The sequence below is a fragment of the Perca flavescens genome, chromosome 21, assembly GCF_004354835.1.
Source record: "Perca flavescens isolate YP-PL-M2 chromosome 21, PFLA_1.0, whole genome shotgun sequence".
NCBI classification, from domain to species: Eukaryota; Metazoa; Chordata; class Actinopteri; order Perciformes; family Percidae; genus Perca; species Perca flavescens.
The window spans coordinates 29,403,901-29,425,837 of NC_041351.1; the positions used below are offsets into that span (position 1 = coordinate 29,403,901).

Here is a 21,937-nt window from a genome sequence, read left to right on the forward strand (position 1 = left end):
ATTATCAAACTATTTATTAGTAATACAGTGGAAATTAGTAGAAATGTGAATATTTGGTTAGCATGTTGATTTAGGGTGTGTGCCCCTACATTTTCTGGTTGTGCCCCTAAAATTTTCAGTTGGGGGCCACTGTGCTCTTAGTGAAAAAAGTTAGTCTGCAGCCCTGAGTACACCAGCACCACCCACTACAACCTTAATAATAACCATAAAGTATAATTATCAACTTCACCTATCACCTCTGACAGAGCTGTTGTGTTGGATTGCATTAGACTGCACAGGTGTGCCTAATAAAGTGGCTTGTGAGTGTATAGTGTAAGACATATTTCAGCTGACAAACTCACATGACTGAGATGCAAATGGCAACCATTTGAAACATTACGTTGTAGCATTATTAATGCAATAGCTGAATTGGAAAGTATTAAGTATGGTAATTTGATCATTTCAAGTGTCGATTTATCTGTCCCCAATTAAGACCAGCCGATTTTCAGCTGATCGGTCATGACCGGTGACTGGCTCAGGGTTCATACATTTTGAAAAAAACTGGAAAAGTTATGGAATTTGAAAAATGCAAATTCCAGGCCTGGAAAGGTTTTGGAAACATAAAAAGACCCAGAAAGTTTTGGAAAAGTCATGGAATTTTTTTTAACACAGCATAATAATATGTGATTAATAAACGTATTTTCACATGGTCTTAACCTCAACGTTGTATTCGGGGAGCGATATTAAGAATCCCACTATGAACCACATACATTGTCATTCATTTTATAGTTAAACCTCTGATGGTAAACTTTAACACAGATTTGTATTCTTATTGTATAGCCTAATGTCGACTGACATTTTCAGGAACACAGTCAAGGAAATTTGTCGAAAAGTCATGGAAAAGTATTGGTTAAAATGCGTATGAACCCTGCTGGCTGATCAGTCTCTTATATCAGATTTTTAACCAGATTATGAATGGATAAAATGATTTATAAATTTGGGCTTCCCACAATCAAATTCACGTGATCGAGCGATATTTAAGATGCTTCATTCCGTTCATAGAACACTATGAAAGTTTTTTTTTTTTTTCAAAGCTCCGTAAACCAGTCTGATAACGTGCCACCATTATGGCCAAAATGATAATCACGATTATTTTGATCAATATTGAGATCACGATTAATTGTTGATTTTAACCAAAACAAATTTTATTGTCACCTAGGCTAATTATAACCGCTTTTACATCCATATTGTGCTACATTCCTACTAATACATCCATATTGTGCCACATTCCTACTAATACATCCATATTGTGCCACATTCCTACTAATACATCCATATTGTGCCACATTCCTACTAATACATCCATATTGTGCCACATTCCTACTAATACATCCATATTGTGCCACATTCCTACTAATACATCCATATTGTGCTACATTCCTCCTTTACTGAAGGATACTATGAAGGAGTATGCCATTTCAGCTGTTGTGCGACCGCTTTCCACACATGCACGTTTGCTGTGAAAGACACAGGCAACGCAATTTTCTGTTCACGTTCACGGCACATGTGGTGCCCGGTATCTACCAGACGAAATAGCTACGCGGATTTCGGTGGCTCATTACACTGCCACTTACATGTCTGCGTTGCGCTCTGATGCTCCGAAACCCACGTTAGAGGCAACATAAACATCGCTGCATGTCATGCTAGTAAACCCTAATAACACGTTACACAGCAGGTAACGTTAGCCTACCGTTAGCTACAGTAGTAACTGGATTAAACACGGCTAAAATTCTGACAGCTAAACGGTGTAGTGTGACTGTATTTTACTGTAGGATTCCAACAGCAGGAAGTCCAACAGTCTGCTGCTAAAGCTATGAGCTAAAAGACACAAACTAGCACTGGTCACTGCTGTTGTATGAAAAACAACACCGACGGGACAAAATCTTGCGTTTACTGGTAAACTGGTAAACATCGTGACCGGCTTATGATGACCAACTGCTACCTGTTGTGGAATTTTCCTCACGTAACTGTCAGGGAACAACACTGATTGGCTCATGGAGACACGTGATTAGACAGTGGTTTATGGAGCGCCAGATTGACTTTGCAAAAACTGTTATGATGAGAAAATTACCGAAATTACCGCTATGAACGGAATGACGCATTTTAAATATCGCACGATCACGCAAATTTGATCGTGGGAAGCCAAAATCGTGATCGTGATTAAAATTCGATTAATTGTGAGCCCTACCATGAGCCAATCAAAGTTGTTCCCTGCACCGCGCAGCTTAGTTTAGACGTAGACAGTCACAGAGGACAGAATAACATGAGGAAAATTCCACAACAGATAGCAGTCAGTCATAAGTCGGTCCCGAGGTTTACCAGTTTACCAGTAAACACAACATTTAGTCCCGTCTGTTTTGTTTTTCATACAACAGCAGTGACCAGTGCTAGTTTGAGTCTGTTAGCTCATAGCTTTAGCAGCAGACTGTTGTACGTCCTGCTGTTGGAAACCTCTCCAGTGAAATACAGTCACACTACACCGTTTAGCTGTCAGCATTTTAGCCGTGTTTAATCCAGTCACTACTGTAGCTAATGGTAGGCTAATGTTACCTGCTGTGTAACGTGTTATTAGTGTTTACTAGCTCTCTAACCTCTAACCACAACCTCTTTTGGAGCACCAGAGCACAACGCAGACATTTAAGTTGCACCGTAATCCACGTTGCTATTTCGTCCGGTAGATACCGGGCACCGGTGCCCTATTGGCACCGGATTTCAACATGCGCCGTTAACGTGAACAGATAATTGCGTTGCCTGTATCTTTTCACAGCAAACACGCATGTTTGGAAAGCGGTCGCACAACAGATGAAATGGCATACTCCTTCATAATATCCTTCAACAAAGGAGGAATGTAGCACAATATGGATGTGAAAGCAGTTATAATTAGCCTGTGTGACAATACAATTTGTTTTGGTTAAAATTTAACAAATAATCGTGATAATCATTTGGGCCATAATCGTGCAGCCCTATTAGAAATGTTAATTTGTTCTACTAGTTGTCCTGTAATGGAACAATACTCAAATTGGATTTACGAGGATTTTTCCATCTCAACTTGGTCTGCATGTTACTCTCTGTCAGTTTCATTCATTTCATTACTTGTGTTGCTAAAAACAAAATCCATTTCTTTAAGAGTTTTCCTGGGAATAAATCCTGAGTGATGGTCAAAGGCCAAGAAGAAGAGGACCAAACACCAGCACATTCCTGCTGACTGCAGAAGTTCCTGTTTGAACCAAACAACCTCGAGAATCCATGGATGGTAATTTGAGCTGTGTGTGGATGATTTTTGCCATGTCCAAAAGAAAGATGAAAAGCTGTTTTACTTATTTGTGACCACCTTTTGATGCAACACCATTATTGTCATGTTATTAATGAATGTATCGTTGTTTACTCTGTTGCTATTTAAACAATCTCCTACAAAATGAGCACTTTTTAATGGTGCTTTGCACATAGTTCAATGAATTGTCGTTCAATGTATTGTTTTAGTCGGTTATGTGTTTAAAGCTATACAAAACAAACTAGGGATGCCCCGATCACTTCATAATGTTCCTCTCCATTCGCCTATGAACAAATATTTGAATTCTCAGATCTCATATGATGATCCATTGGGCCATCCCTAGAATGCCCTTTATGAATCATAGTTTTAATGTTTTAAATTTGTTTTATTCAGTTTGTTGCTGTTTTAAAGCAAAAAGTCTGATCCAAAACATGGTGCTTTGCATTAGGGCTGAACAATTTTTGAAAATAATCTAATTGCGATTTTTTTCCCCAAATATTGCGATTGCGATTCGATATTCGATTATTTTTTTAAGCTCTTTGTCTTCTGTATTATTCAACAGACAAACAATAAATCATTGTAAAGTATGAACAACACACAATTACACACTAGACAGTTAAATAAGTAAAAACACATACATACATATATATATACACACACATATATATATATGTGTATATAAATATATGTGTGTGTGTGTGTATGCATATGTGTGTGTGTATGTATGTATATGTGTGTGTATGTATGTATATGTGTATATATATATATATGTATATATATATATATGTGTGTGTATATATATATATATATATATATGTGTGTGTATATATGTGTGTGTATATATATATATATATATATATATATATATATATGTATGTGTGTGTATATATATATATATATATATATATATATATATACACACACATATATTTTTTACAGTGCACAGAGAGGAGCTGCCTCCAGCCCCTCCCCCTCGTGAAGTTGCGTGCCGTGTGCCGACACCGTCAACACTGCACTAGCTCAGAGAGGCTATCGTTACGTTAGCTGCTGCTGGTCTTGCCGTGGGATTAACTGTACTAATAAAACCGTTGAAACACCGCGGCCACGCTGCTGTGAAAGCTCCCCGAACGTCATTTATCAGTCTGGTTGTTACCCCTCTCAGTGGCAGCTCCTCCACTCATATCTTTATAACTGAGCTAACCGCTAACCGGAGCTAACCGCTAATCAGAGCTAGCTCGTTGCCAACCGAGCCTTCAGTTCTGCGTGCCTGTATCCATTAACTGCATGTATGCACTCGAGCCCGAGCAAAACCCTTCATTTTATTAAACTGGCTGTAAAAGTTTTAAACTTCAACTGAGAATTGTTTGAATGACAGAGATCAGCTCAAGGTACGGTGTAGCGTTAGCGTGCTAAGTTGATGCTTTCTCTGTGTAGTGCAGACTGATTTGCTCTCGCGATTCATCAAATCGAGACCAAATCGCAGCCTTTGCAAAAAGGAAATCGCGTTTTAACATATCGCGATATTATTGCAAATGTAATTAATCGTTCAGCCCTACTTTGCATATTGTTAATATAATTTGTAAAAAACTTCTCATTAAAAAATGTAGCCATTGAATGCACTTTTATACATATCCTTCATGGCATAAAAAAATAAACATGTTCAATTTATATATGTCGTGGTGATTGTATTTGATCATGTTGCTATATTAGATGTTTAGTTATTCTAACTCATTACATTACATTGGTCTGGTGATGGATACCATTTGTCCTTGTATTTTAGCATTAGAGTGGAAGAACACTATTCAGAATTTTATGTTTCAGATTTAAAGAAACTGTCTATAGAAATGGTACAGATTTTTCCGTAGTGAAGACATTTCTTGGTAGCAAATGCTACTGAGGGTATACTGTAAATCTACGGAATCGTCCGTTCTAGGATTAACAGAAATGTCTGTGAATAAACAGAGAATATACTGTAAATCTACGGAATTATCCGTTCTAGGATTAACAGAAGTGTCCGTGACATTAACGGATAAATTCCTGGTAATTTTCTGCCAGGACTTTATCCGTTTTTTTACGGATTTTTTTCTTACAGTGTAGGTTGCTACAGAACTTTGCATTGCGCACCGACACAATCGGTTTGGCGCCGGCAGCCGTAATCCGACAGATTCGAACCCTGGACCTCTGCGCATAAACCTCTCAGTAGGCCTATATGTGCGCCTGCTCTACCCACTGATTTTATATTTTATATATGCTTTGCCATATCGCTGCTCTGAAACTTTAGATTCTTGTTTGCTATGACCCTCTGGGGCTCCCCACCAAATGTTATGAAAATTTGCCACTAGGTGGCGCTACAAGTCCCAAAGGTTTATATCTCATTAAAGGCTCATCTGATTTTTACGAAATTTTGAGGGTATCATCTAGGACCTCGCCTACAGTGGGGTGTGGTCTATGGGACCCAGGTTTGGATTCACCACTTACACTGATGTGAGCAACTTCAAATTTACAGTGTAGATGTAGAAGTTCATGGACCTAACATACCAAATATTACACACATGGACCACTAGGTGGCGCTATAATGACGTCAAATGTGTTTTTGCCTATAACTCCCACATTACACATCGCACATTAGAAAACTTTACATCTACGTGTTTCTTGAATCAAGCTGAATCACAGGATATAGGCCACGCCCATTTCCGCTAAGAAGTTTTTTCGTAATCTCAAGCAATGTGCAAAACCAACTTTTTCGAACTCCTAGGCCGTGCAACCGATCTCCACGAAACCTGGTACATAGAGCTGGACAATATAGCGATATTATATCGATATCATGATATGAGACTAGATATAGTCTTAGATTTTGGATATCCTGATATCGTAATATGGTAGGGGTGGGGGAAAAAATTGATACAGTATAGTATTGCAATATTTTTCGTGGCAATACCGTATCGATACACAGACGCCAAGTATTGATCTTTTATGATACATGTGTTGGTCAGTCTGTCTGCTTGACAATCCCATTTTGCAGCAATAAAATTGAAGTGAGATGAACAAACTTCTTTTTCGATAAAACAGATGTTGACAACATTTTCCTTTGGGGACATCATTTGAAATTGGGAAAAATTTGAAGTTGGAAAAAAAGGTAATATATCGCAAAATATTGCAGTATGTTTAAAATTGCAATAATATCGTATCGTGACATAAGTATCGTGATGATATCGTATCGTGAGGCCTCTGGTGATTCCCACCCCTATAATATGGCATAAGTGTTATCTTTTCCTGGTTTTAAAGGCTGCATTACAGTAAAGTTATATCATTTTCTGAACTTACCAGACTGTTGTAACTGTTCTATTATTTGCCTTTACCCACTTAGTCATTATATCCACATTACTGATGATTATTTAGCAAAAATCTCATTGTGTAAATATTTTGTGAAAGCAGCAATAGTCAACACTACAATATCGTTGCGGTATCGATATCGAGGTATTTGGTCAAAAATATCATGATATTTGATTTTCTCCATATTGCACAGCCCTACTGGTACATAAGATCTCCAGATGGCCCTGACAAAACATATAGTATGCGCAATTTACAACCAAACAAATTTTCGTATATCAGATCAATGGGAAATTTGCTATTGCATTTCACTACAGACTTTGGAGCTCACACTTGGTGAAATTTCCTGACTTTTGCCTCGCCACCGTCATGCTTTGGGTCCTCCTTTCGCGGGCTCCGCTGTTGTGGGTTCCACTTTCGTGGCCTCCATGTGTCATCAGGTTTATGATTTGATACTATAAATAAAATTGAATTATTGAATTCAAAGTCCATTCTCAGTGCAGGGTTCCTGCACATTATACATTTTAAAATCCCATACTTTCCAGGCTTAAATTTCCAGAATTCTCTGTAGATTTTTTCAAACCATATTTGACATCTGAGTTCAAATAGACAGCTTTCGCAAAAACTTGCATTTACTCATTGTGGCTGTTCAGTCCATTTATATTCCCACATTGGGTTTTTGCTAATTGTGAGGGGCATTTTTAACTACTTTCAGACATTTTGTAGACTAAATTGTTTAATCGATTGATCGAGAGAATAATCTGTATGTAAATTGATAATGAAATTGTTAGTTGCAGCCCTGCTTGTAGTGTTAAACTGAGATTTTGGCAGATAAATGTGAAAACAAACAACACATTGTACGTCATTCTGCACAGTGAGCCTCAAACCTCCAGAGTTCAGATCATCATTGTTGCAAAGCTGCATTTTATACCAAAATGTGCAAGAAACTACTTTTCACATTTTATTACAGGTAATTTTCATTCAATTACAGGTGTTATCATAAAACATTTTTCCCAATGACCGATTTATTTAATTCAACTTTTGTCAATCAAGACATGTCTTCCCATGCTGGCACGCTCAAGTGATAAACCACCTGACACAAACAGACAGGCTGGAACAAGATGGCAAGGTAACAAACAAATAAAGCTTGATCTACATCCAGAAATTTCTGTCAGTCTATAGTTTACTTATCTCTTTCTGTCTGCCAACAATGTATGTGTAGGTGGGTGTCTTGTGCAAGCTTTAGCTGTGCAGATTTGGGCAGTTGATCCACTCAAGAGAACCATAACATTTGTTGAAAGATATTCATCTGGAACTCTAGGTCATGCCTGATAAATGTTTATGGAAATCTACTACAGTAAAACACAGGTGCATGTAGCACCTGGGCTGCTTATTTACATAAGCGTTACACAACAACCGATAGGAAATTCGGTCGGTGCTTAAAAAGTATAGAATTAGGTACCCGGCCCTACAACCACCCACACAGAATTCGGTAAAGGCAAGGCAAGGCAAGGCAGCTTTATTTATATAGCACATTTCAGCAACAGGGCAATTCAAAGTGCTTTACATAAAACATTAAAGAGCAGTTAGAAAACAATTAAAAAACAATAATAAACAAATTAAAAACATTAAAAGACAAGAATAAAATTGATAGTGCAGAATAAGAATAAAAGTTACAGTGCAGTATAAGAAATTAAAGTTAATAAAATAGATTATTTAAAGAAAAGCAACATCAAAAAAGATAGGTCTTTAGCTTAGATTTAAAAGAACTGAGAGTTGCAGCGGACCTACAGGTTTCTGGGAGTTTGTTCCAGATATGTGGAGCATAAAAACTGAACGCTGCTTCCCTGTTTAGTTCTGACTCTGGGGACAACAAGTAGACCTGTCCCAGACCACCTGAGAGGTCTGGGTGGGTCATAGTGTAGTAGCAGATCAGAAATGTATTTTGGCCCTAAACCGTTAAGTGATTTATAAACCAGTAAAAGTATTTTGAAATCAATTCTTTGAGGCACTGGAAGCCAGTGTAGAGACTTCAGTACTGGAGTGATGTGATCCACTTTCTTGGTCTTAGTGAGGACTCGAGCAGCAGCGTTCTGAATCAGCTGCAGCTGTCTGATTGATTTTTTAGGGAGACCTGTAAAGACACCGTTACAGTAGTCAAGTCTACTGAAGATAAAAGCATGTACAAGTTTTTCCAGATCATGCTGAGACATAAGGCCTTTAACCCTTGATATATTTTTAAGGTGATAATAGGCTGATTTTTTAATTATGTTAATGTGGCTTTTAAAATTTAGGTCTGAGTCAATGACTACACCAAGATTTCTTGCTTTGTCTGTTGTTTTTAACATTGTCGGTAAAGGCATAACAGACAAAATATGAAGTGAGTATCTGTTTGTAAACACACAGCGCTTAAGGTTGGCTCTTCAGAAGGGCACCAACTCAAGCATACTTCACCATCATTGCGCTGGCTCCATCCGAGCCTAGTCCAATAGCACGAGAGAGCTCCACACGTCTGCCGCGGAGCACCTCCGCTACTTCGGCAAAAATACACTGAAACGTCCCACTCCACTCCTACACTTTCACATAAACAATAAACTTTTTATTTTTTTCTCGTCGATGATGATTCCGATGAAATCACTCTCTTTAACTTGTCACCCAACTGCTTCCACACAACGTCCTCTAGAGCCATTTCCATTTCACCGATGGTGTCACTGTGCCTGTAGTCTCGCTTGACCAGACTATTCACACACTGTGGAGCGGAGGGTCTGACTACTCCACATCGCATTTTGGGATGGGAGAAAAACGTGCTCTGGTTTACAGGCATTTCTTTAAACCAATCACAATCATCTTGGCCGCCGCTACGCTCCGCACGGAGCCGCTGCAAAATATTTTTGGAAAATTCAGATTGGACGCTGTCTGGATTTACCCTGCAGAGATCTGAGGAGCAGTTAACCCTAGTCCTCACGAATCCACTAGATTTTAAAATTCCAACACAAAGAAAGCGGAAGGAAACGGACATCGGCAAAAATTCATGCATCCGGCGGAATTTCCTGCAGCACCGGAGCAATCCCGGAAGTGGACCGTCAAGGATATACAGTGGGGGAAATAAGTATTTGACCCCTTGCTGATTTTGCAGGTTTGCCCACTTACAAAGAATGCAAAAATCTACAATTTTAATCATATGTACATTCTAACAGTGAAAGACAGAATCCCAAAGAAAATTCCAGAAAATCACATCATATGAATTTATTAAAATTGATAACCATCTGATGAGGAAAAACAAGTATTTGACCCCCTGGACAAACAGCATGTTAATATTTTGTAGAAAAGCCATTATTGGCCAGCACAGATGTCAAACGGTTTTTATAGTTGGTGAAAAGGTTTGTGCACATTTCGGCAGGGATGTTGGCCCTCCTCCCTGCAGACAGCCTCCAAATCATTCAGGTTCCGAGGTTGTCGCCTGGCAACTCAATTTTAAGCTCCCTCCAAAGATTTTCAATCGGATTCAGGTCTGGAGACTGGCTAGGCCACTCCAGAACCTTGATGTGCTTCTTCTTCAGCCACTCTTTTGTTGCTTTGGCGGTGTGCTTAGGGTCGTTGTCGTGCTTAAACACCCATCCTCGACCCATCTTCAGCTCTCTCACTGAGGGAAGGAGATGTCGGTCCAGAATTCCACGATACATGGCCCCGTCCATCCTCCCCTCAATACGATGGAGTTGTCCCGTCCCCTTGGCTGAAAAGCACCCCCAAAGCATGATGTTGCCACCACCATGCTTGACGGTGGGGATGGTGTTCTTTGGGTTGTACTCGGTGTTCTTTGCCCTCCAAACACGACGAGTTGAGTTGAGGCCAAAAACTTCTATTTTGGTCTCATCTGACCACATCACCTTCTTCCAGGCCTCTTCTGAGTCGTCCAGGTGGTGAATGGCGAACTTTATGCGGGCCTGGACATGTTTCTTCTTGAGCAGGGGGACCTTGCGTGCGCTGCAGGATTTCAATCCATGACGGCGTAGTGTGTTACCAACCGTTTCTTTTGTAACTGTGGTCCCAGCTGCCTTCAGTTGATTCATCAGTTCCCCCCTTGTGGTTTTGGGATGATTCCTCACCGTTCGCATGATCAGGGACACCCCACGAGGCAAGATCTTGTGTGGAGGCCCAGACCGAGGGAGGTTGACGGTGGTGTGGTGCTTCTTCCATTTCCTGATAACTGCACCGACAGTTGATCTTTTCTCTCCAAGTTGCTTTCCGATTCTCTTGTAGCCCATCCCAGCCTTGTGCAGATCAACAATCTTGTCCCTGATGTCCGTAGAAAGCTCTTTGGTCTTGCCCATGGTGGTGATGTTGGATGCTGGTTGTTTGGGTGTTGACAGGTGTCTTTTATACAGGTAACGAGGTGAGGCAGGTATATTTGATGTAGATAATTGGTTCGGATTGGGGCTGTGTCTTAAAGAAAGACTAACTGGCTTGTAGGAGCCAGAATACTTGCTGTTTGTCCAGGGGGTCAAATACTTGTTTTTCCTCATCAGATGGTTATCAATTTTAATAAATTCATATGATGTGATTTTCTGGAATTTTCTTTGGGATTCTGTCTTTCACTGTTAGAATGTACATATGATTACAATTGTAGATTTTTGCATTCTTTGTAAGTGGGCAAACCTGCAAAATCAGCAAGGGGTCAAATACTTATTTCCCCCACTGTAGACTACTGTGCCTGTTAAGTTCCTCAGATGTGACAAAATCTGGGGCCTGTTGCGTCACACCCCTAGTAATAACCTCTTCAATTACATTTAGCAGGTTAACCCTGAAGTTGTTGGTTTAAAACTACTCCTGAAGCTTTCTGCAACAGCAGATCCACACTGACATTAGAGCTGGACCAAATACATCAATGTCGATATTGTGGCAATATTGAAGTGTTCACTATTGGTGCTTTCACAAATATTTACACAATGAGAGTTTTGATAAATAATCACCAATAATGTGGATACCATGGCAATTTATAAAACAGTAAGTATGTTGCGGCCTCCGGCGCAACTTTGCCCGTAGCCACTATGTCGGGAGTAAAGACTGTCTCGGGGCTCGCGTGGCAGCTGATTTGCAAACAACTTAAACGTTTATTATATTCGTAGTTCTTTCTGTTACATATAATTGTCACGACCACGGTCAAAAAACTGTGTCCCTTCTACTCCCGCCAGCTCATTCATCAGAATCATTCGCACACACTACCACCTAGGGCTGAACGATTAATTGCATTTGCGATATATATATATATATATATATATATATATATATATATATATATATATATATATATATATATATATATATATATGTGTGTGTATGTGTTTTTACTTATTTAACTGTCTAGTGTGTAATTGTGTGTTGTTCATACTATACAATGATTTATTGTTTGTCTTTGTTGAATAATACAGAAAACAAAGAGCTTAAAAAAATAATCGAATATCGAATCGCAATCGCAATATTTGGGGAAAAAATCGCATTTAGATTATTTTCAAAAATCGTTCAGCCCTACTACCACCTGTATAGGTGATGTTAATCATTCCTACGAAATATGACATAACATAAAATAACATGAATGGCTCCAACAAAGTATGTATGCCTTTAAAACCAGGAAAAGACAACACGTGTGTCATATCACGATATCCAAAATGGAAGAGAATATCTAGCCTCATATATTGATGTCGATATATTGCCCAGCCCTAACTGACATTCATGCAGAAATATTATACAAAATGAGAAAATATTATAATTATATATTATATTTTTTAAAGCAGAGCTATTCTGATGTCAAATTTAAACTGCTCTGCTAATTGAAACATACTGTAGTCTGTGTAGTTGTATATAGTAGAAAAATAAAAAAATAAAAATATGCTAGAAATAAATTTGATAAGACTCACTATTGGCAGACACAAATAATTATCAAACGATCAGAGCAAAAAGACATGATCATGACATCTTTTAAGCTCTTCAACTTTACTGAAAAAATTATTACTCATTTTATAGAAATGCTATGTATTAGGCCCTGTTTACACGAATACGCTCGCGGGTGAAAACGGCAAAATATTTTATCAGATGTGCCTTTCCTTTAGAAGGTGACGGTGTTTTTGGGGCTTAAAAAACGCAAAAAAAGTGAAACCACCCTCCAGAGTGGAAATCTTAAAAACGCTCCACCGTCGTGTTCCCATCTAAAGGGTAAAAATGCACTGTGCGAGTGTGTGCGTGCGTGTGTGCCACGCGTGTGTGTGCCACGCGTGTGTCTGTGTGTGCATTCTTTGGAGCAATAACTCCACCTCCTCGTCTGTCCATCGGAGGTTTGCGTTCTGAACTCGAACCATCTATGGCGCCATTTTGTTGCTACCTGGCCATCACCTCCTGTTAGCATTCCGCTGACCGCCATTTTTTTTTTACGTCACTTGACTGCGAATAACTTTACATCTGAAGCGTTTAAAGACTATTTGTCCATTGTTTATTTCTAAAGAAACACGACAATGTATAAAAGGCTCCGTTACCTTGTGCCTCATGTTATGGCTCCATTGCAGACGTTTTTGTAAAAATAGGAATTACCGTATAGTACAGGAGAAGCTCGCAGGCAGTTTCGACTTACGTTAGCTGTTTAGGTTTAATTACTAATGTTAACTAGCATGTTAGTTAGCAATAATTAGCCTGTGCTTATGTTATCTCCTTACATATACCTACGCTCTCCGTCTCTGTAAGATTGGGAATGATTGAGATTTCTCTCGGCACAGCTACCAGAAGACTTCACACTTTCAGACACGTTGCTCACGTCACATTTACGTTGTCTCTGTCAGTTGGAGGCTGCGCAGTAAAGCAAGAGATCACCGGAAAAGTGCTTCTAATAGCCTTCACTGGTCTCCGTCCAGAGCAACGGGGTCTATTGGTCCATTTTATATATGTCAATGGTCTGTCCAGACAAAATGGTCAGCTTTTGTTGTTCGCTTCGTGCTACTAGGGAGAGGAGAGGGAGAGAGGAGGAGGAGAGGGAGACAAGTAGAAGGGAGGTTCTACGCAGCCGCGCAGGCTTGGTGGATCGCATATGCACGCAGATTCCCCCCCCCCCATAATGCTCGTCTAAACGCGGAATAAAAAGTGAGAACGCAACGCCACTTTTGCGTTTTCTCTTCAGATAGTTTCTGTCTAAACATAGCCTTAGACCCCTGTGCCGGAAGGCCCTAAATAAATCCAAGTATATTTTTTGTTTATTTTGCTACAAAAAATTATATATACAGTATACAGTATATAAATAAAATGAAAATATCCTCAACAAGCAAATGCATCAATTTGCATTTAAACTGTATGTCTAATGTATTGCATTTCCTAGCCCTCCTTCCCTTCCCGTAAGTGGCTTTGTCAATTGTCAGGCTGCCATTGTAAATAAAAACCTGTTCTTAATGACTTGCTTGTAAAAAAACAAATGTAACATCTTCAACGGCTCTGCCCGCAGTCAACTGCTGATCCAATCTTTATCAGTTATAGGGTTCGATAGGCTAATAGGAGTCTGGCTCAACAGATGTACCTACATTGCTGGGAAAAAGCCTGACATCCAAGGCGACCTCTAGCTCAGCCAGTAAGAGGCCTTTGCAGCGGCCCAGGTCCGAATCCGACCTGTGGCCCTTTCCTGCGTGTCATCCACCATCTCTCTTCCACCTTTCCTGTCTATGGAAAAAAAAGACTGACATCCATCCCTCCCCTCTTGCTATCTCTGCAATCCAGGTTTAGCGCCACCCAGGACGGTTTTGATTGATTTACATAAATACAAACAAGGCAGAGCGGTTTTTTATTTCACTAATCCAACATAATTTAGCCACTGTTGTCGTGTAAACGTTACTCGGTCGCACTAACGTTAAAGCTTTAGTGTGTAGCTTTTGTTATAATAATGAACGTCCATTACATTCAAGCCATTGCAATGAGTTGCTACAAAGCTAATTAAAACTATCAGCTCCACACAACTCTCTCTGGATTTCTCAGTATGACTATGTTCAGAAGATTGTGGCATCCGGCGATTTTCGCGCGCAGAAAATGAAGTGAAGATACAGTATTACCTCTCCTGAAGAGTCCATAGGGCTGGGCGATATATCGATATTAAAAATATATCGATATATTTTTAAATGAGATATGGAATTAGACCATATCGCATATATCGATATAGTTCAAATGTGATCCTTGCTCCCATAGATATATACACAGATGTCGCCTTGAGGTTCTAAACATACGTCAAAACCGCCGCCATCTTGGAACAGAGGTCCGAAGCATTCAGATCAACGCTAAAGATGCCGGACTTTTGTACTGCTTAATTATGTTCGATAGAGGAAATGAAAAGAACAAACAGCAATGAATAACATTTAACAGGTGACAATGTGTTTTATGATTATGTATGCCGCCCGACCAGCAATCTGAGCTCCGGCGGCAGCGGGAGGCGGAGAGCTCCGTGTGGCCGCAGCGCGTCTCTTCCCGGGAAAAACACAGCTTTGCCTCGCTGCTGCGGGGTCCCCGCTGATCCAGATCGGACCAGCCAAAGACAGAGTGGTGATCGGTAGGATCTTACACGTAGTCCAGGACGACCTGTATGTCGATATCGGCGGAAAGTTCCACTAAGTTTGCGGCGGCAGGCGGACGGAGAGAAGCTACAGCGGGGCAGCAGAGACCGTCTGCAGCTGCAGGATCTGGAGCTCAGTGCCCGTTAAAATGACATGTAACGCATAAATACATACAGAAATAAATAGTGGAGGAATGAGCCTGGACATTTCAGTCTGTTTTAAACTTCACCTTGAAGCAGAAACTCTTAGTTCAGAAGGGTGAAGTTTCCGTTTGACTCAGATCTGTGAACCGATCATAATAAATATTCTTTGTATTAACACATTAATTAGTTTCTTTGTTTTGTAGTCGATAGTTCATCTTTTAGTTTACTTAAGTGGAAGCAGTATCAAGTGGAAGAATGGGACTATAAACCTAGGCTTACAGGCATGAGGCATTACATTTTGAACAAAGTAGATTATATTAATATCAAAAGCTTAATTGACCTTTGGAACGAATCACAAATATGGAGCTTTGATTTCAAAAAAGGTACTCCTGTTATACAGTATTTAGGTTTACATTTTATTGTTATTTGAACAGCTGAGCATTTAATCATGAACCAGGTGAAGAAACCGGTTTATTATTTATTTGATTTTGCAACTGTTTCTATGAAACTACTTGTGACATGTCATATTTGATTTTGGCTTTGACTGAACATTTGCTCTCACTTTGCGGAAAAAAATATCGGGATATATATCGTATATCGATATTCAGCCAAAATATATCGGGATATGACTTTTGGTCCATATCGCCCAGCCCTAAGAGTCCATCATGTTTTTTTAATCCTCCGTGTCCTCCTTGGCTACTAGCAACTACGTCGAGGAGGGGTGGAAGTGGTGTGCGATCACGGAAGGCTTGTATCATGTGGACGCACCAACAGTTTGGTTGTCATTACTTAGAATTCTTCATGGGGGAAGACAGAAACTACGCACTATAGCTTTAAGACCGGTCACCTCAATCATGTACCGGAGCAACATTATGAACACAATAAACATCCAACTACGGTCCCGCTACAGACAGACAAGAAAGACAGGTCCAGCTCAATGATTCCAACACTGGATTTAAGATATTTCTAGCCGGGACCAAATACTTCCGCCAAACCACTAAAGATATCCAAACATCATACCAAAAACACAGAAGCAAGCTGACAGCGCCGCTGCGTTCAGTCACCCACTTTTCTACAACAACATACCTGTGGTCAAGGTAGTGTTTATACAACTATCTTACATACTTTTTGATATTTATTTTATTTAATTACTACCTTGCAGATTGCACGGTAAAAATAGTTCACATTCTGTAGCTGTTTCATGCATTCTCCTTCATATAACGTTATTGTATAATGGTTGTGGAGCCAAGCAAACCCTTTAGTAATCAAAGCTTTTAGTAAACATGACACTGAAATGTTTTTATATGCCATGTACTCCTGATATACACTTATATAAAGGGCCACTCATGCAAAAGAAAGAAAATACCCTGATTTAGCGTGAAATCGCAGAATCTTAAAAAATAACCGTGATACAAATTTTTTATCATACCGCCCAGCACTACTACAAACCCTGCACATTAGACATCACTTCTGTGGAGCTATACAATGGCCAACAGACATTTTGTTAAACAAATCAGATGCTGCTTCACCTAACCAAATGTTCATCCTTACTTTCACATAATTTGCAGAAGAGTTTGAGGTCGCCTCAATTGCCAGATTACAAGTGGACAGTAGTATATCTGAGACAAGAAATTACCATTTTTTAACAACATCATAAAATATGACATTGAATGTTGGCTCCTTACGATCACAAAAACAAATAAAAAACACTTGATAACGTAATGTAACATAATCAAGCAACTCTAGCCCTACTGATAACCATAGAAGTCGAGGAACTGAAGTTAGGAACTAGGCCTGATGTAATGAAGCATAATATTTTGCACTGCACATGCAAACTAGACACATGCACGCTCACGCAGCCCAATAATCCTCAGCCTCAATGCTGCCATATAATGTTCCTCTTTTCCTCTTTCTATCATTGAAAACAGGTGGTTGCTGAAACAAATAGCCTAGGCCACGGTTTTCCCTCTTCCTGCCAGGGCAGGAAGCTAACTTCTTTCTGAGTGGTCTCTGGGTTACAAACACTATCTTTAATAATTCTACCTTCCAATGTGTCTTTCAGTTGATACACAATTGGAAAATGAAACAACCACACTGCACATTTTTAGATTGTCACTAAATTTGGGTGTTTGATTCAGGGGACTTTTCAGTGTGTTTTCTAACAGAAACTACTAGCTGGCAATCCTAAACCGGTCTACAGTGCTGTCATAGGTGGGTTTCCAGCAAGCATGGCTCTTCAAAATAGCCTCTGGAAGGAACTTGTTTTGGTGGAACGTGTGTACAATGCACGTTCAACAGTAGTTTTAGTCGTGCAACAGAAAACTCAGATTGGACAGATAGTCTAGCTATCTGTCTGGATTTACCCTGCAGAGATCTGAGGAGCAGTTAACCATAGTCCTCACAAATCCACCGGAGGTTAGAACGCCAACACAAAGGAAGAGGAAGGTAACGGACATCCAGCCGAAAATTAGGGACATCCGGCGGAATTTCCAGCAGAGCCGGAGCAATCCCGGAAATGAAACGTCGTCGATATAGACTAGGCTGTGACAGACAACGGCAGAGTGAAACAGACTATTTTTGTTTGGGAGATGGGAGGTAGATAGAGGCTGAATGCGGTCAAGCCGTCAGTTCGCACCGCGCACGGAAATGAGGCGCGTTCGTCTTCAGGATTTAGTGACATATTAGAACACTTGTAAGGTTACTGCCCCCATCAGGTCCGGAAGGATTGCATCCCCCGTTACAAACATGCGGCAGGGAACCACGGTGCAAGGTTTTGGCCTTCAGGAGCAATTTAGTGTTTGCTTAAGAACACTTCGGCACATGGACAGGAAGCAGGGACTGAACTGCCAACTCTGAATAATGGACAATTGATCTACTTCCTGAGCGACAGATGGCACATTGAAAAGATTTAGCGGTGGTTAAAATAAAAAACACTGCAATACTTATAACATTATCTTGATATCAACATATAACACTATAACCTCAGGTATTCAAAGTTACATGGTTCAAAGTTTATATAAGCCAGATACCTCAAGTTAGTTTGTGATACAGGCCCCAGGTTTGTCCGCAACATTAATTAGGTTTATAATGGTACAGGCCTAAACTGTGGGGATATAGAAGATTAAACATCAAGCATAATCATGTAAAGAAAAGTCACTCAGTCATACCATCCAGCCCTGGATTAGTCCACACACTCAGAATGGGGTAGCTGCAGTATACAGAACTGCCGTGCCACCCTCACTGAAACAGCCCGCACTATAGCTGGTAGCAAACAGTCACCTGCATTGAGGAAATAATAGAAATCGACACTTATCATACACCATTAGGAAGTAGGACCATTGGTTCAAAGTAGAGTGCGGATCGGGCTGCATTTTTCTGTTCCGACCCGAGCCCGACAGGCATTAAGATATTTATGTCCGAGCCCGACACTGTTTTTCTCATACTAATGACACATGTACATTTGTTTGTGTGGAAAGCCTGCTTTTATTAACTGTAGGAAGGCATTACCAAAAATGGCCCAAGCTAACAGAACAAAATCCAACAAATTCACACAAGAGGTTCTGTGGACCTTGGCATTTTAATGAAATTCAAATCAACACGAGTGTCCCCAGCAAAGTAAAATTAACGCGAACACAAAAGCAGCTTATTGAAATGAAAATCACTCATACCATTGACTCGAACCCGAACTTCATTTCTAAATATCTGTCCAAAACCAGCCTGTCGAGTCCGTCGGGTCCCGTCGGGCTTGGGTCGGGTATCCATCCTCTAGTTCAAAGAGATATCCTGTTATGCCCAAGTTTGATCCCTGCAACTGCCATGAAGTCCACTCAAATAATAATGTTGCATACAAATAAATACAAGTACACATAATGCCTCCATTCCTGACTGTAGAGGTATAAAGTTCCATTTCCCTAAACCTGTTCAAATAAACTAAGCAGACATAATCTATTCACAGATAGGGTGAGAGAGAAACTTATCGATCATAAAAGCGGCATGATTTTAAAACATCAACTTAGTGTCAACAGACAACATCCAGTATTTCCAAGGAGTCCATTCCATACAGGTATATAGAATTCGGATAAAACCAGAATTTTCACTTCAGACAGGTAAAACACTTAGCAGAAATAGCCTAAACTCAAACTAGAAAAAAGGCTTAAAACAGACAGACAAAAGCTGGAAGGAACTACTCACTAAAACAAAGAAAAGTGTCTTTCTGTACTAAATTTTAAATGAACAATCCAAGACAATGCCCCATGCATGGTCATTTTTCAATAACTAATATAGACCGTCTAGGTCAGCTGTTAAAAGAATGACAGTGTTAATAAAATCATAAAACAATAACTGAAACAAGCTGAGGTGTTGATGTAATGTAACCTTAGGGCATATTTTCACTCGTTTCCTCAGGTATGCTGAAAGTCAACCATGGCCTACAGTCATGTCTATACGGGGTGTGTGTGTGTGTGTGTGTGTGTGTGTGTGTGTGTGTGTGTGTGTGTGTGTGTGTGAGTGAGAGAGAGAGAGAGAGAGAGAGAGAGAGAGAGAGAGGGGCATTTACCTGGGGCTGCAGTCAGCTAATAAATACGAACTTGTCAAACTAATGTCATTCATTATGGCCTTGCAGCTAGCTTGGTAGCTACCTAACATGTTAACCAATGCAGTGTGCTAGAGAACGTTAGCTTGAGCAATCCCACATCCTATTTCACCGCCACCAAGCTCTTTATCAACCACATCCAAACACCAGGTTCCCAAGACTCATGGTATATTGGAATATCGAATGTCAATAGTGTTAATTTTCTAATTTCTGCTAAACAACTAGCCGAAATGGTTAGCACCGTTAGCTAAAATCAGCTGCATAATGACAACAAGATGTGGAGCCCACAGCCACACCCACAAATGATGTTTACATTTTGACAGGTCACCAGCCGTCCATCAACACGGAACCAGGGAAATCACACACAAACGCGGTTGCATTCAACTGACTAAAACAGTGGATGATGTTGGCCTGTTAGCTAACAAGCCAGCTAGGCTCCCACTTCATTTCAACAGCATATAGCTAGCCTGTTGGCTAAATAGCTAATGGTAGCCTGCCGGTAGCTAGGGCAGCTAAGCTAGCACATGAACAAAAGGTCTGATAACGTAGCTAGAAGATGCAACAACACATACGTACATTGTGATTGGTAAGGACTTTTTAAAAAGCCTCATATTCTTACCGAAGAGTGGGACCAACACAAGCCGTGTCGGTGCTCTCAATTTCCTGTAAAATCCGCTCGTGCTCCGTTATACACTCCAGGGTTTCATTCTCCGCCATGATTGTTATGTGTGTATCACTGCAGCTCCAGCTCCGGCCAAGGAACGTTACAGGCACAGTACAGGGCCGTATGAGCTCTGGCCTGTGGGGGACGCACTACAGCAACTTTGTTTCCACATATGTTGTTATCTTTTACTGTTTGTTCATGTAAGGTGTTATTGAGTATCAAGAAAGGCGCCCATAAATAAAATATTATTTAGTAATACCGTACATTTATTACATTACAGTAAAGCTTGTCACGTGAACAGAATTGCACATCCCCAAACCAGTAGGCCTACCATAAAATACTGTGGCCAGCATGGAAAACCACATTGTTTGTTGGCTGTTTTATTTATATCATTTAGCAAATAACATATTATAATTAAATGGTAAAAAAATGATGTTATTTTTTCTATATCTGGCTGCACTATGGCTCTAGCAATCTCAACCAGTAAGTTGGTTGAATCCTGACAAGTAATTAAGTACTCACTGCTGCTTATAAATGTTGAAGGAGCACATTGCACTTAAAGTTCAATTACACATTTGGCATTTTAAGCAAATATAAAAAATATACCTATGTTTCCTCGTTTGTTTGGCATCTCTTGTTGTGTATATTAAGATCAATCAGCATTAAATCACTCAGTTTGTAAGTTAGGATAATGAGTCCATCATCAATGGTAGCCAGCAGATGAAATTCAAGAAAAAATCTGTCCTGAATATAGCACAAGTTTACCTTAAGGTGGTTCCTAGAGGCAGGTCCACAGATTCTAACTCAGCAAAGATATTCCCAAAAACCTTCTCTTCTTCTTTGTTCTCTTCTTCAATTTGACTGGGAGGGTCAGGTAAAGCAGCATGGACCCTGTCACTAGCCATCTCTCTCTTCAGATTCTAAGTATGAGCACTACATTTCTGCATATGTTTGAAAAAGAAGGAAACTGTGTGTGTGTGTGTGTGTGTGTGTGTGTGTGTGTGTGTGTGTGTGTGTGTGTGTGTGTGATGAATTCCAGGGCACCTGCTGTGGTCAGCAGAAAAAGAGGGAGCAACAGGAAAAAGACATCTTGTGATTCGCTGGACTTTGAAGCCAACAAAACTAACTTCAGCTGCTCCCTGTGTGTGCATTTGTCTTATCTACTGTAAACCCTAAAAAAGAAAAACACTATTAAAACCCAATAAAAACTATTCATCCATGCTCAATGCACCCTGGATGCACGCCTTACAAAACGATCCAAATATGCCGTTACTTTATACCATTATTTTGGCTCGTTTGGTACTCGTTTAGTATATGTAGCAGCAA

At 40.0% G+C, this 21,937-nt stretch overlaps 1 protein-coding gene across 6 annotated transcripts in view; it reads right to left on the reverse strand.

The window, feature by feature from the left end:
• Positions 1-21,540, reverse strand: part of exoc6 (exocyst complex component 6) — a 91,652-nt gene extending 70,112 nt beyond the window's left edge. For 4 of the 6 annotated variants that reach the window (XM_028568197.1, XM_028568195.1, XM_028568196.1 and 1 more), the window contains exons 1-2: positions 21,377-21,540; positions 20,567-20,746 (exon numbers count right to left, since the gene is read on the reverse strand). In XM_028568197.1, the coding sequence (XP_028423998.1) occupies positions 20,567-20,746; positions 21,377-21,516 (320 nt within the window). In that variant the 5' untranslated portion in view covers positions 21,517-21,540. The remainder of the gene's footprint in view (positions 1-20,566; positions 20,747-21,376) is intronic. The other 2 variants (XM_028568198.1, XM_028568199.1) reach the window with 1 other exon arrangement.
• Between the last annotated feature and the right edge of the window lie 397 nt (positions 21,541-21,937).